The sequence below is a fragment of the Caretta caretta genome, chromosome 11 (genome assembly GCF_965140235.1).
Source record: "Caretta caretta isolate rCarCar2 chromosome 11, rCarCar1.hap1, whole genome shotgun sequence".
NCBI classification, from domain to species: domain Eukaryota; kingdom Metazoa; phylum Chordata; order Testudines; family Cheloniidae; genus Caretta; species Caretta caretta.
This window is the reverse complement of record NC_134216.1, coordinates 63522074-63538498: the sequence shown is the minus strand read 5'-3', so window position 1 is coordinate 63538498 and position 16425 is coordinate 63522074. Positions and strand designations below refer to the sequence as shown.

General features: G+C 44.8%; 1 protein-coding gene across 2 annotated transcripts in view; it reads left to right on the top strand.

The window, feature by feature from the left end:
- The first annotated feature begins 7482 nt into the window (after positions 1-7482).
- Positions 7483-16425, top strand: part of KLF7 (KLF transcription factor 7) — a 73400-nt gene continuing 64457 nt past the window's right edge. Inside the window, exon 1 of one of the 2 annotated variants that reach the window (XM_048869800.2) lies at positions 7483-8029. In XM_048869800.2, the coding sequence (XP_048725757.1) occupies positions 7928-8029 (102 nt within the window). In that variant the 5' untranslated portion in view covers positions 7483-7927. The remainder of the gene's footprint in view (positions 8030-16425) is intronic. The other variant, XM_048869798.2, reaches the window with a different exon arrangement.

Here is a 16425-nt window from a genome sequence, read left to right as displayed (position 1 = left end):
TGAGCCCAATCCAGCAGTCTATACTATTATTATTATTATTAATAGTAACACCCAAACACCTGGTGCTAGGCACAGTACAAACACATAGTAAGAGACAGTCTCTGCTCCAAAGAGATTTCAACCTACAAAGACAAGACAAAGGGCAGGAGGGAAAACAGAGACCTGCCCAAGCTCACACAGCAGGTCAGCGCTAGGGATAGAACCCAGGTCTCCTGATTCCTACGCCACGGCTCCATCCAGTGGGCCCAACTGTTTCCTAATTTTCCTCTGATTAGGCAAAATTCCCACTGATGTTCATTTGAGATGCTCCCCAGTCAGGACTGCGAGACTGGCCCTTCTGGGTTACAAACAAGCGAGACGACACACGCACTCAGAGACATATGTCCAGCCTGCACGCTTTGTTCTTCAGAGGAGCTGTCCAAAGGAAGCCCCACATTCCCTGTGGACGTTGGAAAGTTCAGGGGCCCTTTCGGACACAGAACGAGGGCCCAATCAGATTCCTCTGTCATACAATCTCACCTTCCACCAATCTGAATGGGGACAGGGCCATCTGAAGAGGGCACAATGGTATTTAAAGAGCTATCCTGGAGAAATACCTTCAATTAAAAAGCAGAAGGTTAAAAATTATGGGCCAACAAGGATTTCCCTGCCGTAGAAAACCAGATTTCTTGCAGTGCCCCCTCTGCCTCCACCCTACCATCTGCCCCAAAGACAAGGGTCAGAAAAGAAGAGCGTGAATTCTATCCCAGCACTCAACATTGCTAACTCCCTCTTGGTCTGGTCTAGCTCAGCTGTGCAGTCATTCAAATCACCACGCATTTTAAGAGAACGTGTTAGGAAACTTGACATACCAAACTACCCTCCCATTCACCGAAATGCTAAGGGGTGAGGGTGGGAACTATAAAGTCCATCAATAAAGGCCTTCTGACAAGAAGGGGAAAGCTATCAAAACTTAGAGGAAATTAGGGACTTCAAGGGCCTGAAGAAAACTGCTTGGTTCTGGGAAAGGAAATTGTCTCTTTTATGGCTCTTTACTGTTTATTAGGATTTTGGTAAAAACTGCAGCTGTTCAGATGAGATTTAGAGACGTGGAACACTCCCGCGCTGGAATCAGATAGCACTTAATCAAAACAGCAATGCCTTCCCAGGGTCTGATCCTCTCCCCTGCACCTTGGGCAGACACTTATACTGTGCAAAGATGCTGTAAACAGCTGCCAGATCAGAATTCTCCACTCACACTGACTGATGACAGCATTTTACACCCGCTTTGCACAACAAGAAATGACTGCACCAGCGGAGAATCAAGCTCATAGTGTATGCAGAGTGCTTTTTATCCTAATGGGCCCCCAATGGCCCTCAGTCCTGGAAAGGCGTCCACACATGCAGACCCATGCGAAGACTCACTGACTTCAGGCAATAAGCGCTTGTGGGTCCCTTTGCAGTATCAGGGCCAATATACATAGAGCATCTCTGAATTGCAGCCACTTCTGGGATGGAGGGGGGCATTGGAGAAGATTAATGATGCAGACAGCAGCCCTGCATATGTGGAGGAAGGGCAAATTTTGGCCAAGACACCTGGGCAAACTCTTACTTGTGTGGAAAGTGCCATGGGATCATTTCTGGCCACGTAGAGCAGACAAGATCTCAGGCTTTAAAATCTCATCATGAAAACTCACACAGTGTAAATGCACAGAATTCAGTTTATTTCTTAGGAATGATGCACAGCTAAGTGAGAGCAGCCAGGATTCAAAAGGGCCATCCCAATGTAATGATTAGATCTCTAAGAAACCCAGAATTGAAACCTAAACTGGTAACAAAACCAATATACCCATCCAGGAGCTTACACCACACTCCTCAACATAACATCCCGGTTCTTTATCTTCATGAACCAAATCACACTGCACCCTTGCTAATCCAGAGTAATACAACATAGGTGCAAATGTCAACGAGCCTCAGAAACTGGAATTTCATAGCATCCAACTGAAACATACCCCAGCGCTGCTCCAGGGCTCAGCAATGCCCATGAAAGATCAGCCTGAATAAAACACTAGGAGCCTGAACAGAGCTACAGAAATAAGAATTATTATTATTTGTGTTACAGGAGCAAGCCAAGCTTGCCAAGCTCAGGGCACTGTTGAGGAGGCACCATGGCTTAGACCCAGATCCTCACAAGTATTGAGGTGCCCAACTCCCACTGAAATCAATGGAAGTAAGGCACCTAAATACCTCTGAGGACCAGTGAATAGTGCACTGGGCAGGGACTCAGGGGCTGGATTCAATGTCCAAATCTACCACTGGTTTCCTGGGCGATCTTAGGCTAGTCACATCCCCTCACCGTGGCTCAGTTTCCCCATGTGTAAAATGGGGATAATGATACTGGCCTTCTTTGTAAAGCGCTTCAAGCTAGACTGACAAAAAGCGTTCTGTAAGAGCGCGGGATTCTTATTATGGTACAAATAGTAAGAGGCAGCCCATTCTTGTTATAGTGTCAGAGGCTGGGGTGGGGCCAGTACTTGCTGCCTGAGGTGCCGGAATGGGAGATGAGGCCTTCAAGTCGCCCTCTGTCCTTACCCAAAAAACCAGAGGCACCAAGGAAACACACGCCCCCCCCCCCCCCCCAGGACTAAAAGCCACCGTTGCTTTTGGGTGCCAAAAATGCAAACGCTTGGCTGTTGCATGCCCAGCTGTCCCTACCTTCTGTTTTCCCCCTGACACAGTTTTCAATATAGAAGTCTGTGGGATATTGAAAATGTACGGGCAGCATAAACTACAATGACTTTCCCATCAAAATCAACGGTGCAAACCGCTCCCATTGCCAAAGCGGTCATCCGGTTCGCTGAGGATCAGACAACGCAGCTGGGCAGGGGCGCAAGGGGTCACGGGATGTGCCCTAAACTCTTGAGCAGCCCCCTGGACCTTGGGTCTCCATAAGGGTATGGAGGCACTGTGGCCCAGAGCCCCAAATGTATTTAGGTGCCTTACTCCCATGGGAGTTAGGCACCTAAATACCTTTGGGGCTCTGGGCCTGTGAGCCCACTAATTCCACACCCACAAGCAAGGCTTGGTGGAGGCAGTGAAGCCTAGTGCATAAAACACTGGGCTAAGACTCAGGAGACCTGGGATCTTTCCCAGCTCTGCTACTAGACAGCTGGATGACCTTGGGCAAGTCATGTTCCCCTCTCTGTGCCTCAGTTTCTCCATCTGAATACTGCCTCCTTTGTTGAGCACTTTGCAATCTACTGATGAAAACTAGTCTGTTAGAGTTAGGTGTCACTCAGAGTGCTGGGAAGTGTGGCTGGATCATGGGAGGAGCAGCTGCACTTTCTTAATGGTAGTGGCCAGTAGCAGATTACCACCCCTAAAGCTAGGGTGGAGCAGGAAATAACTCCTTCCTTCACTGCTCCCGAGTCCTTTGCTGGTGCATTTTACACAGGGAAGGTTGTGCAGGCTAAATGGAGTAGCGTTAGTTCCTGGTTCAGACATTTCCAACACTGTCAAAGGATAACCCCCATCCAGCTTTAAGAGAAAGCTTTCTGAACCAACGTCTAAACAGAATATCCACAATGCTGCAGACAATAAAAATTAAACACCTTCCTGGAAACCGTGGAGTGATGCCCTTTGAATCATTTCCAGGCAGGCGGCCAGAATCTTAGCGCAGATCTTCACATCAAGGCTTAAGGCCAAATTCTGCCTTCAGTGACAAGCATGCAGTCCTTCTGAAACTAACAGAAGCTGCATGCCTGTATCTGATGGCAAAGTCTGGCCTTTAGTAACCATACAGCCTGACAAAAGACTGCATGCTAGATTCTCAGCTGGTGTCCAGCAGTGTAGTGCCCTACTTGAGAGCAGCCTTTTCCAGGAGAATGGAGATATAGTCATTTCTCCATGCACGGCGTTAGCCAGAGAAGTTTGAAAGAAATAAAATCAAAACAAATAATGACGATCCAAAGCAGAAATCCCTGACGAAAGGTAGGGCAAGAAAGTGAAATTGATCATTACCATATCACAGAAGACTCCTATAAGGTCATCTGTCAGTAGGGATTGACAGCCTGGAGCTTAGAGCAATTTATCCCCAAGCCGTAAAGGCCAAATTCTGCTCTCACTTACACCAGTATAAATCTGGAGTACCCCAGTGCAAATTTGCAATGGAGTTAAGTCAGAATGGAAATCGTCCCTTTCTGAAATCAATGGTATTACTCCAGATGGGCATGGGTGTAGGTGAGAACTGAAACTGGTCTAAATGGAGGCCTGGAATACAGAAAAGATCCTCCCTTCCTTTTAGAAATGGAAAGTGCTGAAACAAAACCACAGGTTAGTCATTGTGAAAGAGGAAGTCCTTAGCTCTGGGGGGTCCAACTGCTGAGCACCTTGCTTTTTATTAAAACTGTAGATACGCACAATTATTAAAAAGCCACACCTGATTGAAGGCTAGAGTGTAAAGTGCTTTTTCAGCCCTGGAAACTCTTAAATCAGTAGATAGAAATGGAGACTTGAATAGTCCAAATTCTGCAAATTCAGTAGTCTTCATCATCTGTACCCTTAAACAGGCCACGTACAGCTTCATTACAAGATTCTTGCTCTGAAATTGTTTTCCAAAGATGATCCACGAAGGACAAATGCTCACTGAAAGCTTTTTCTAAAACAGGTTTTTCTTGGTACAGTAGCTGTGGAACAATTGCCTTGTCTTGTTTCCTATCATATTTGACCCTCTTGGTTTGGGATTCTTTCTTTTCTTGTCCTTTCATTAGGATCTTTACCTGACATGTCATTCTATGTGCTCAGAAAATCTGTCACTACTCTGGGAGACCAAAGAAACCCTAGAAACTGATGACTTCTATCCTCAGAACACCTCCAGCACAGATACAGCCAGTGCAAAGCTTTTCTTCTCCTCTGCCAACTGGGGTGGTTCTTTTACAATGGGCTAGTGAATGGAGAGAGAAAGGCAATGCTTCTTTTCCCACACAGGCCTTTGAACTATCAAACTATCATCAAACAGTAACTCACCATCACCAATGAACTGTGCAGGCTGCAGAGGTGAAAGACTGAGCACGCTTTGATCAACTCCACAAACCATCCAACTATTTTTCAAAACGAACCCACAATCTAAAAGCAATGTGTACTTTTGCAGTGCCAAAGACATTTATTTGTATACAGTCCCCCAAGCCCGCCATTGCTCCTGGTTATTATTTATAGAACCTACAGTTACATCTCCTCCAAACATAAATTTCAGCTACAGAATTATTGCATTTCATGTGAAGTCAATGCTAGAAAACAGCATTCCCCATAATTTGGCCCTGATGGAGACAAAACACATGCTAAATTAATTACTGCCAGACAGCTTACTTTATACCTGAACATTACTGTGAGTTACACTTAAGGGGCCAGATCCTCAGTTGGTGTAAATCAGCACAGCTCCACTAAAGTCCATGCAGCTATTCTAATTTACATCATCTGATAATCTGGCCCAGGAACTGGTGTTGGGTTGCAGAGCTAGATGGTGGCTAAATGTGTTCATCTTATTCATGTAGGGGCAGAAAAATGGTGATGCAACTGTTGCAAAACCAGATGGCCTGAGAGCACAGGGCAGCATCTGTGGCAAAATCTGTTTATGTTGAGAACCATTCCAACTCCCAACTCAAGGGTCCCTCACAAAAGAGCACTGGAGGGAGCTCTGCCCGCTGACTGATGGTGGGATATGGCCCTGGCTGTGCATCTGATGGGACTCACGGGCCCTTTGAAATTTAAGAGAGACAAAGAGAACATATTTCTTCTATTACTGGAAAAAAAACATCTTTAAATTAGCACAGTCACACTTCTGCAATCATTCCAAAAGCAGAAATGCAACTCTGCCCAGCTCCAAGAGCAATTTGGGGAAGCTGCCATCACACTAACCATTTACGGTCAAATAGCTCACTGGCTAACCCAAACTAGTATGCAAGTGAGATCAGGTAACAGCTAAGCCTGGTTAAATGCTTTGATGAATCTCTAATAAATACATGTACATTTATGGAGGGATTCCAGCCTTATTAACAGTCAGCACTCCTTCCTTCTCAAGAGGCTGCATTATCCTTGTCTGGGCTAGATACTCACAATATACACAGGCCCTGGGCACGTGTCAAAAACTCACTCCCAAGTCCTTCGTATTCCAACAGATTTCACACACCGGCTGTAACGCTGTTTAGTCTTCCCCTCTCACCCCTTACAATTTACACATCAGTTTGATGCGCCCTCGCTCAATCAACGGTTGACTGGGAATTTTTTGACAGATCCTCCCCCTTCAGCGATCAACAGGGGAAGGAGACGCGCAGGGGCGCTCCCCGGCTCCCCCAGGCAGCGCGGAGTTAGCCAGCTGGTGAGCAGCACCTCAGATGTAGCTAGATCTGCAGGTTTCAGAGTAACAGCCGTGTTAGTCTGTATTTACAAAAAGAACAGGAGGACTTGTGGCACCTTAGAGACTAACCAATTTATTTGAGCATGAGCTTTCGTGAGCTACAGCTCACTTCATCGGATGCATACCGTGGAAACTGCAGCCTAGATCTGCAGAACAGGCTTAATCGGAGAGCCTGCATTTAACCGCCTGCTTTTCTTCTCTGATTACACTGAATGTCTCTCTTTCCCTCTCTGCACCATGTTCTCCCCTTGCCCCGGGAAAAGCCCCCCCCCCCCCCGGTGGCACGATCCAGAGAAGTGCTGATAGCCCCCCCCCCGGGGCGGAACAAGACATCTGACTAAAAGAAACCAGCTCCTATTTCCCTCGGCGCAGGGAGTTTTGCCCTCGCCTCCCGGCTGCGCCTTGTGTCTTAAAGGGCAGCGTTTTTCTGCTTACAATGGTCACTAACGAGCAAGTCCTTCTCCCCGAAACCTTTGTGGGTTTGCCATTAAGATGCCACGCTAGGCTGCGGATTGCACAGCCCCTTTGTGGGACGGGGAGCGAGGGGGGGGTCACGCCTCTGTTGTGGGTCCTTGTGTGTGCACGGGGCTTGCTCCGCTCGCTGGGGAGCCGGGCCCCGGGAGAGCTCCGACCCGCCGCGCCGCTTTACGGACTGCCCGCAGCCTGCGGGGCTCGCTTTGCAAACCTCCCAGAGCCAGGGCGCCCGGCCCTCCGCCACCCCCTCTCCGGTCCCCGGGCAGGCGCGCGCAGCCGTGCGCCCCTTATATAGCCCTCTAAAAATAGCTCGCCTTACACTGCCTTGTAAGGCAGCGGGGAGATCAACCCCCATCCAATCCGCAGGGCCCTTCCGTGCCAGGCTCCGCCTCCGGCCCCTTCTCTTTGGCCTTCATTGGGCTTCAGTGACTTCATGGGCTCCCCCCACCACCCCCTCTTCGCCTTACATGGTCACGCGTTGTCTTAATGGACAGCTTCCTTCAAGAGCTGACGGCTGCGCGGAGAAAAGATGGGAGGGGAGGGGGACGAAGAGAAGGGGGGGCTCTGAGCTTGCAGGATTGAGGGGGGGGATTGGCTTTGAAAGGGGGGGGGCAATGGGGGCTGAGAAAAAAAGCGATCGCGAGAAAAAAAAATGCAACCTCCCAAAAATAAAGAGCAAAGATTGCATTGAGCAGCGAGCAGCAATGCAGAAATAGATGGCAGTTTCGTGTCAGGGAGTTTGCATTCCCCCTTCCTGGTCCAAGAAGTGGAGTGATTAGACCCCTGGAAGGGACTTGCATTTACTACAAGTGGAAGAGTCCCCCCGCTTTTGCTGGCTGCTGTTTGCACTGTACATATTGGGTGCATCTAGCCATTCTCACTGGGGTTTTTTTTTCCCTCCCCTCTCTTTCCTGAATTGATTTTTTTTTACAGTGTGACAGAAACAAAACAAAACAAAAAAAGGGACATTGGATCTATTGTTGTTTTTTATGATCACAAACAAAACCCCACCACAAACAAACAAACACAAAACAAAACAAAAGGGTTTTGCTCAGCAGCAGCATGGATGTGTTGGCTAGTTATAGTATATTCCAGGAACTACAGCTTGTCCACGACACCGGCTACTTCTCAGCTTTGCCATCCTTGGAGGAAAACTGGCAGCAGGTGAACCATTTAAATTACTCCTGTAAATCTTTTAAGTGCAGACAGTCGGTGCGTCGAGGCTGCATTTCTGATTTTATTTTATTTTTCTTTAATACTTAATTTGGAGGTTTTTTTCTGTGCGGGGCTAACACCTTAATTTTTTTTTTTTTTTTGCAATTAGAGACAGAGCCGCCCATTCAAAGCTGTCTGCATTCAGTCATATAAACACACCAGGCAGTATCTCAGATCCGGTGAAATTCTTTGGGTTTTGTTTTTTATGATTATTTGTAAACCTTAGTGATTTTTTTTGTTCTTTGCTCACTTGTTCCAGCCAGTGTTGACAACTGGCAGCTGGTGGAAGCTGAATAGATCATTCTTTTTTTCAGGTAATTAGTATGTGTCAATAAAAATCCTACCTTAATTTAGAGATGCGCTGGGGGTGGAAATGGTATCAATAGCAAAATACAGTCAGTGAAATCTGGAGTAAGAAAGATGACTTCTTTTTGAATTGTTCTGGACAGATGAAACTTGTTTTTGTATCTTAAACTGGCTTAAGACAACAACACTTCAGGCTGGTTTCAGCCACCAGGGTGCATTGAGACACTATAGGGTTAATATGCAGAAGGAACTGGAGTACTTCTGAAGGTGGCAATCTGGTATTATGGATACATTAAAAGTGATGGGTGACATGCCTAAATAATATCAAGGGGAAGAGTAGTTTGTAGAGAAATGGGCAAGATGTGTAAAAGTCATGACCAGCCCAAATGCAAACCGACCCTAAATAACTATCTACTGGAGGAAAAAACAGGGGACTCCTCCTTATAGCAGGAGAAGAGCTAAGCTACTGTATTGCTTGATATGATTACAGGTTAGTCAGATTGTCAACATTCTGTAAATTAGTGTCTCTTAAAAAAATCGACAAGTCTATATGAACGGTCAGGTGTGGGCAGAATGGCATGTGGCGCTAATGTAACTTACATACCCCAGGACAGAAGCAGGTTAAGACTAATGAGGGCTGGATTTCATTTTGCATTGATCCAGTGCAGTATTTGCCAGCACAAGGCTAGTGTGTGTTAGTTCTCTAGTAAGTGGGCGGTAGGATTTTTTGTTTTTGTTTCTGGGTGGATGATAGGACTCCAGGACAATCTGTGGCACTGCTACCTACTTGGCTGTGCTTGGATACTTGGGAGATTTACCTAGTAAAATTATTTTGGCTTCAGCTTTCTTTTATGAAAGGCTTACTGGCAGCCACAGGGCAAACATTTTCAGATTTCATTCGCAACTGGACAGTCCAACTTTGCTTAATACTCCAAAGGGGGAAACACTTTTTTGTTGTTAATATTCAGTCTGCACCTCGGTGATGGTCACATCTGGTTTCCTTTAGACTTTTAACATGCTAAATTAAACTGAAGAGGTTAATATGATTTCATTTTAGAATCCCCATTTAATTCTGCATTGTCCTTGCTGTTGAATCAGTTGCATATTAATAACAGTCTAGACAGTTCAATGTGAGATAATCTGTTGACATAGCCAGCATGCCTAAGGCAGATACTGTATGTGATACTTTGTCTACTGCTGCCTGACTTCATACAAGAAAGGGAAGCATTTCACTTTCTGCAATAGTGTATCAAAGCAATCCTCTTGTGAGAGCTACATTTTAAAGGAACACCATCACTTAAAAAATCTAGCCAATTTTTAGGAAAGGAGCTAAAACCTTTTTCACGTGCTACCTCTTCCCCTCAGTCCCCTGGCCAATTCTTGTTGTTTTATAGTACATCCTATTTTTATAATGTTTTTCCTCCCCTGTTGCTGTGTGAAGTCTCCATGCAAGCAACTGGGGGAAACCTGGCTGACACAGGGAACAGTGAAAGTGAGTGATGCACAAGGTGTAAAAATGTACAAAGTAAACCAACTGAAAAAGGGAGGTGTTTTTTCTTCCTAATGTCTTTCAGGGGTAATCTCTTTCAGTCATAATCTTAGGTTAAAAAGCTTGTGTGTGTGTGTGTGTGTTTTCCATTTGTTTCCCTTTAAAAGTGGTAATCTGGAGACCTTGCTTTTGGGAGACAGCTAACTAGTAAAGTCTGTCTTTTCCTCTCCTCTTCCTGGGCAGTAATCCATTCCATGGAGCCCCCCAAGAATGTAAAGTAGCAGCCTTAATTTTAAATGAAAGCTCTTGAATTGATCATTCTAACATCTTCAAATGAAAACCCGGTGCGATATAAATACTACAGTAACGATCCAGAATATTACCTCTTCCACCAGCAGTGCAGCAGTGTTTTGGAAGATTATTCTAGTATCGTTTAAGAGGGCAACAGTATGGTTGTGAGGGTGAAGAGCAAGATTCTTTATCACATTGTCAGCAAAAGTTGTTTCTTGTTTAACATTCTTATAACACTGGTGGTAGAGAAGTTAGTGGGTGCCAGTTTAAAAACTCCTTGTGAGTGATATCTCCTTCTATACTATAAAGACACATCTGGGCTGTTGATAGAGTTACCCTAAAGCTACCTGAAATTGTTGACACAACCTTCTTCCTTTTGTCCCTAGTTTGGCCTAGTGTTTTGTGACTGCTTGATGAAGTGTATAGTAGGGACAGTTGCATGCAACTGCTAGTGTTTCCGATTATGAAATGTGCATCACTAATTGCAGTGACGGCTCAGGCTGGTTGCTAAACACTTGCATGCACTCAACTGATCTCCCCTCCTCCTCCCCCACAACAGAAGTGAGAGGAAGTTTCGTATCTGTGCTTCTCTTAATTACCGTTGGAAGTTAAAATAGGACAGTCATTAGACAGCCCAACCTGTAAGTGCAAAATGAACAGATTTTTGGTAGGAGGCGATTAAAAATGTATTTATATGTGTGGATTTCAAGGGGGGGAGAACATAGCTTGAACTGTAAACATGGGAAGGCTTGTGTGTTTGAAATTTAAGATGGAATCTGAAGGTACTGTGTGTTCAGGTTATTTTCATGTACATTTTTATGTGGGGGTGTAATCTTTGGTACCTAATTCTTGTTAACTAATGTTGCAGTTCCTTCAGGCCTGATCTTTTGGTCAGGCAAAACTCCCCTCAGATCAATGGGAATTTTGCCTGAGCAAGGAATGCAGGATCTGGACCACCAGTTACCATGATATTGCTATTGCACCGACAATAGATGTGGTAGGGGCTCAGAATGTTTAAAAATCAGGCCCAGGGTGTCTTTCAACTGCCTGGTAGCTCAGACGGATTCTGTAAATAGCCCGCTAGTGTGTCGCTGTGGCTCTCATTTGAACCCCCTTCCTTGGTATCCATTCCTATGACTTAGGAGCCTGTTCAGAGGGGGAAGCCTGAGCCGGCATGAATCCTCCCTGCCTGTCCTATGCTGTAAAGAACGCTGGGTTCACGTGCACTGTTATGGTGAGGTATTCACCAGCTCTGGCACTCTTGGAATATCGAATGAGAGCTGTAGAGGCTGTGAAAAATGTGTTTCAAACAATAAAAGGCCAGGAGGTGCCTTTGATCCACAGCATGTTACCCCCAGTGGAGGGAAGGGGTTCGGAAGGATCTGCCTGATCCTGTGAAGACAAAGGACTAGGTGAGCTGTGTGCAGAGGGGATCATCCACTAGCAGATGTGCACCTCCATTGGAAGGAGGCATCCGCTGCCCCATGACAACCACCCCTTCCTTCTTTGGGCCTTAGGAAGAACTTCCCAGGGTGCAGGACCCACTAGTGGGGAAAGAGTCAGGGAACAGCCTGGGGCTGCATTCCTTTTTCTACAAGGCCCCTCATCCCCTTAAAGGAGGACCCCAAGGGATAGCCTCTGGTATGGAAGACTTTGGAAATGTGACTAAAGTGGACCCCTGCTGTCAGAGATGGGGAGCCTGGAGGATGGGCTGAGGCACAGGGTCTCCATGCTTATGGCCTCACGCTTCCAGGGGAATTCTGCAATTAGCAGAGTTTGGGTGTCAAGCCCTTCCCATTCTCCCAGGTTTTGTCAGGGGTGGGGTCATAGATCCTGTTGGCCAGGAGGACTGGAAACAGGATCTCTTCTTCTGATAAAAAGAACTATGGTTCCAAACATAGGGGCTGATGCTTATACTCTGATTTGAATTCCTTCTCTCTGGGATGATTCATTAGTTCTTAGATGAACTAAGCTTTGGTTCCTCTTACACTAGAACAGGAAGAAAGGATGAGTTGAGACATAGGACTGGGACTCAAGAGATCTGGGGGGAGGGTTGGCTCTGCTGTAGACACCCTTCCTCTGTCCCCCAGTGTGTCCTTGAGCAAATCTTTGTGCCAATGTTTTCCTCTCTGTTAAATGAGTGATGATAATACTTAATAATACTCACTGGGGCATTGTGAGGCTAAATAGTTTAATACCAGGAAAGTGCTTTGAGATCCTTGTGCTGTGTAAGTGCAGTATTTTATTATGATGTGACTAATCTAGCAGAACTCTGTTAGTTGTTGATTCTGATTTATATTTGGCAGATGGGGTCAGTTTCAGGCCTGAAGGAAAAACTTCCACTGCTACTGGAAAGGAATAAATTACATTGTAGAATGTTCCTACCTCCCCACTGTCCTCATTGTTCTAGTTTAATGGCCACTACATAAACTAAACCATCTCTTCTAATATTGCTATTTCATCTTGGTTCCAGTCACAGTGAAACACATTTCTAAGTGCTTATAGTACATCAGGCCTCCTGAGGATAACTTGCAGAAATGGTTGACTTCCAAGAACAGCCACATGTGTGATGCAATGTATTTGGACTGTGAGCCATGTTCAATACCGGTATACAGGCTCACTGTCTGCTAAATGAACTGAAAACAGGCTCCTGTAAACCCCTCCCCCCCACACACCCCCAAAAAAATTACAAAAAATCAAATCAGCAAACTGGAGCCACTGTTCATATCATTTTCTGCGTCCCTTAGTTACAGAAAACATTGCTTTATGTTATTACTTCTTGGCATTTAGTATTGCTGGTATAAATGTGTAGAGACACCAAGGAGACCTGCAAACCCCATAAAAAGGGTAAAATAGCTGATTTAATGTGTGACTTGGGTGTGGTCTTCAGATTGGGTAAATGTATTTCTTTTAATAGTGTAAGTACTAAATAAGAAAATATTTTCTATTATTTAGTATAGTTAAAAAGATACAATTACAAAATGCATATTTTTTTTAAAGTGGAAGCTCATGGTCATGAAATCAAATGAGTATTTGTGCTTTTAAAAAAAATAATATGGAAACTATATATATATATACACACGTACACACGTACACACATACACATACATATATATATATATATAAGGAGTACTTGTGGCACCGTAGAGACTAACAAATTTATTTGAGCATAAGCTTTCGTGAGCTACAGCCCACTTCATCAGATGCATGCAGTGGAAAATACAGTGGGGAGATTTTATATATGCAGAGAACATGAAACAGTGGGTGTTACCATAGACACTTTAACAAGAGTGATCAAGTAAGGTGAGCTATTACCAGCAAGAGAGAAAAAAAACTCCAACGAGAGACTGCTGGATTGGAATTAATTTGCAAACTGGACACCATTACATTAGGCTTGAATAAAGACTGGGAGTGGATGTGTCATTACACAAAGTAAAACTATTTCCCCATGTTTGTTTCCCCTCCCTACTGTTCCTCACACGTTCTTGTCAACTGCTGGAAATGGCCCACCTTGATTATCACTACAAAAGGCTCTTTTTCTCTCCTGCTGGTAATAGCTCACCTTACCTGATCACTCTCGTTACAGTGTGTATGGTAACACCCATTGTTTCATGTTCTGTGTGTATATAAAATCTCCCCACTGTATTTTCCACTGCATGCATCCGATGAAGTGAGCTGTAGCTCACGAAAGCTTATGCTCAAATAAATTTATTAGTCTCTAAGGTGCCAGAAGTCCTCCTTTTCTTTTTGCGGATACAGACTAACACGGCTGCTACTCTGAAACGCATATATATATGTAACCTATTGTAATATGAGATTGTGTATATATACTTAACCATCTCTTTCTCTCACTCTCAATACACACACGCGCACATACACAATAAACACAGACTACAAAGAGGTACTATCATTTTGAAATGGCAGCAGATTATCAGTTCCATGCAGTTATAGCTTCACGTTTTGGCTTTTCAGGCTGGAGGTGAATTGTCTTTAATATTTTTCTGTATATTGTTGAATCCTTTGAGGCTTTATTACATGGTTCTCCATTGAGGGGAACCCTATTCTCTATTAGCACATATTTCACAGGGACATGGGGAGGAAGCAGCTTCCATTTAAATCTGTAACTATATAAAGTTATTTTTAATTCTTTGTTATAGAGAAGAAGGCAGCTTGTTCATCGTCTCAGGAGAGTACGGCATTAGGGTTCAGTAAATTAAGTGACAGAGTAGAAGATACAGATTTTATTCCAGGTTAAGCCTGTCGCACTTGGACAGTTGGCCCTCATCCACAAAGGGGGTAATTCAAAGCCAACTGGAGTCCATGAGAGTTTTTCCATGGACTGCAATGGACACTGGATCAGGACCATAAAGCCAAACCAAACAGGTGATAATGGAGCTTTGTAAGAATGGTGGTGCTCTCACTCTCTCTCTCTCCTTAACACACACCGTCCCCCCGGTACTTACAGGTGCCTTATGACTATCATCCTATGCTACAGCTTCTTCTATAAACCTGCAAAACGTACCCACTGCATCCTTTCTAATAGGAGTGGGCAGGCACGGCCCGGGAACAACGAGCGTCATTTCTGTGATTTCTACCCCCGCCTTGAACCTTAAAATTCTCCCAGAAAGTGTCCATTTCCTAAGTCTCCATTAGTGTCTGCTAATGATATCAGCTGTCATCTTGGTTAGAATGAGTGTGTGTTTGGGGTCAGGACTAAGGAGTTCAGTTGGCCCAGTAACTAAAATCTGTTGAGGAAAGAGCTCCTTCTCTCCCCCACCCTCCCCTGATTTTGACTTAGTTGGAGAATGCGTGTGTTTAACCCAAATGTTTTGTAAAGGCGCGCTATGCCCTTGACCCTACAGTGTTGAAGTTAACTGCCTTTCTGTCGTGGGCTTAATTTTTTATATATTCTTTGCACACTGAGATTCTCAGATAATTACATGATTCCACGAGCTGGAGCTTTAAGAAAACACACCACGTGTTCTGAGACTCAGTGAAGTTACCCAAGTTGGCAACATGGCAAGAGACAGGTTGTAAGCCCTTGGGGCAGTGCCTACAACCTACGGAAGAGGGAGTGGCAGCAGATCAGGCCCTATGTAGACTATCAGCCATTATATGCCCAACATTAGCTTGTAAGGAAGGATGGTCCAGTGGTGAGTGTGAGAGCCTGTGTGAGGCCTGTGTTCAATTTCTGCTCCACCACAGGCTTTCTGTGTGACCTTCGGCAAGTCACTTAATCTCTCTGTGCCTCAGTTCCCCGTCTGTACAGTGGGGATAACAGCACTGCCCTAGCGCCCAGGGGAGTTGTGAGGATAAAGACTGGGAGGTGCACAGACACTGCAGTGATGCAGACCTGAGATAGCTAGCTCCTTCTGAGACGTACTACACTATATTTCCGGTGTTTAATTTCCTATGTTTGTTGGACTGATATCTGCTGAAACTGTGGGACAGCTCCCCATCTCTAATAGCTCTCAGCAGTGCTCACAATCTTGCCTCTGGTTAAAAAATTGTTCTTACATGTAAGCTTAATACCCCACCTCCACTGCCCCACCTCCCAGAATTTATGTAATTAGTCTATGACATCATTAGCAGGTAGAATAACTTGACATAAAGTTTGCAGAGAGGTTGAGCTATAAAGGAAGGTGGTGAGTAGGAAACTTATGTCAGACCCCGAAAAAACCCAATCTATTGATCTTTCAACGTGCTGTGGTATTTAAAGTTTTTGATTGGGATGGGTACTTACTTTCCCCCTTTCTGTAAATCGAAGGTACCCCCTTCTAATCCAGAACGGTTCCACACCTTGACACTCTTGTATGTAATTGTCTGTGCACTGCATATATTGCTTAGAGAGAGAGATAAGGGCACATATGGCATTCTCTAAAACATGCAAAAAGATAAAGGATATAATTTTCAAAAGCGCTTAAGTCACTGAGGCTCCTAAGTCTCATTGAAAGTCAACAGTAATTAAGCACCTTTAAAAATTAGGACTTTGGGTAAATACTTAAATCACCCAAGTCACAGATTCCAAGGCCAGAAGGGACCACTGTGATCACCTACTCTGCCCTCCTGTCTAACACAGGTCACAGAACTTCCCTGAAATAATTCCTGTTTGAACCAGAGCTTCTCTCTTAGAAAAACATCCAATCCTGATTTAGAAATTCCATGCCTTGAAGAGTTTAAAGCTCCGGACCCACAGCTGAATCGCCAAAGCTCTGGGCAGCCTTGGATCCAACTGCAGAACAGGGGCCTAAAAATCATA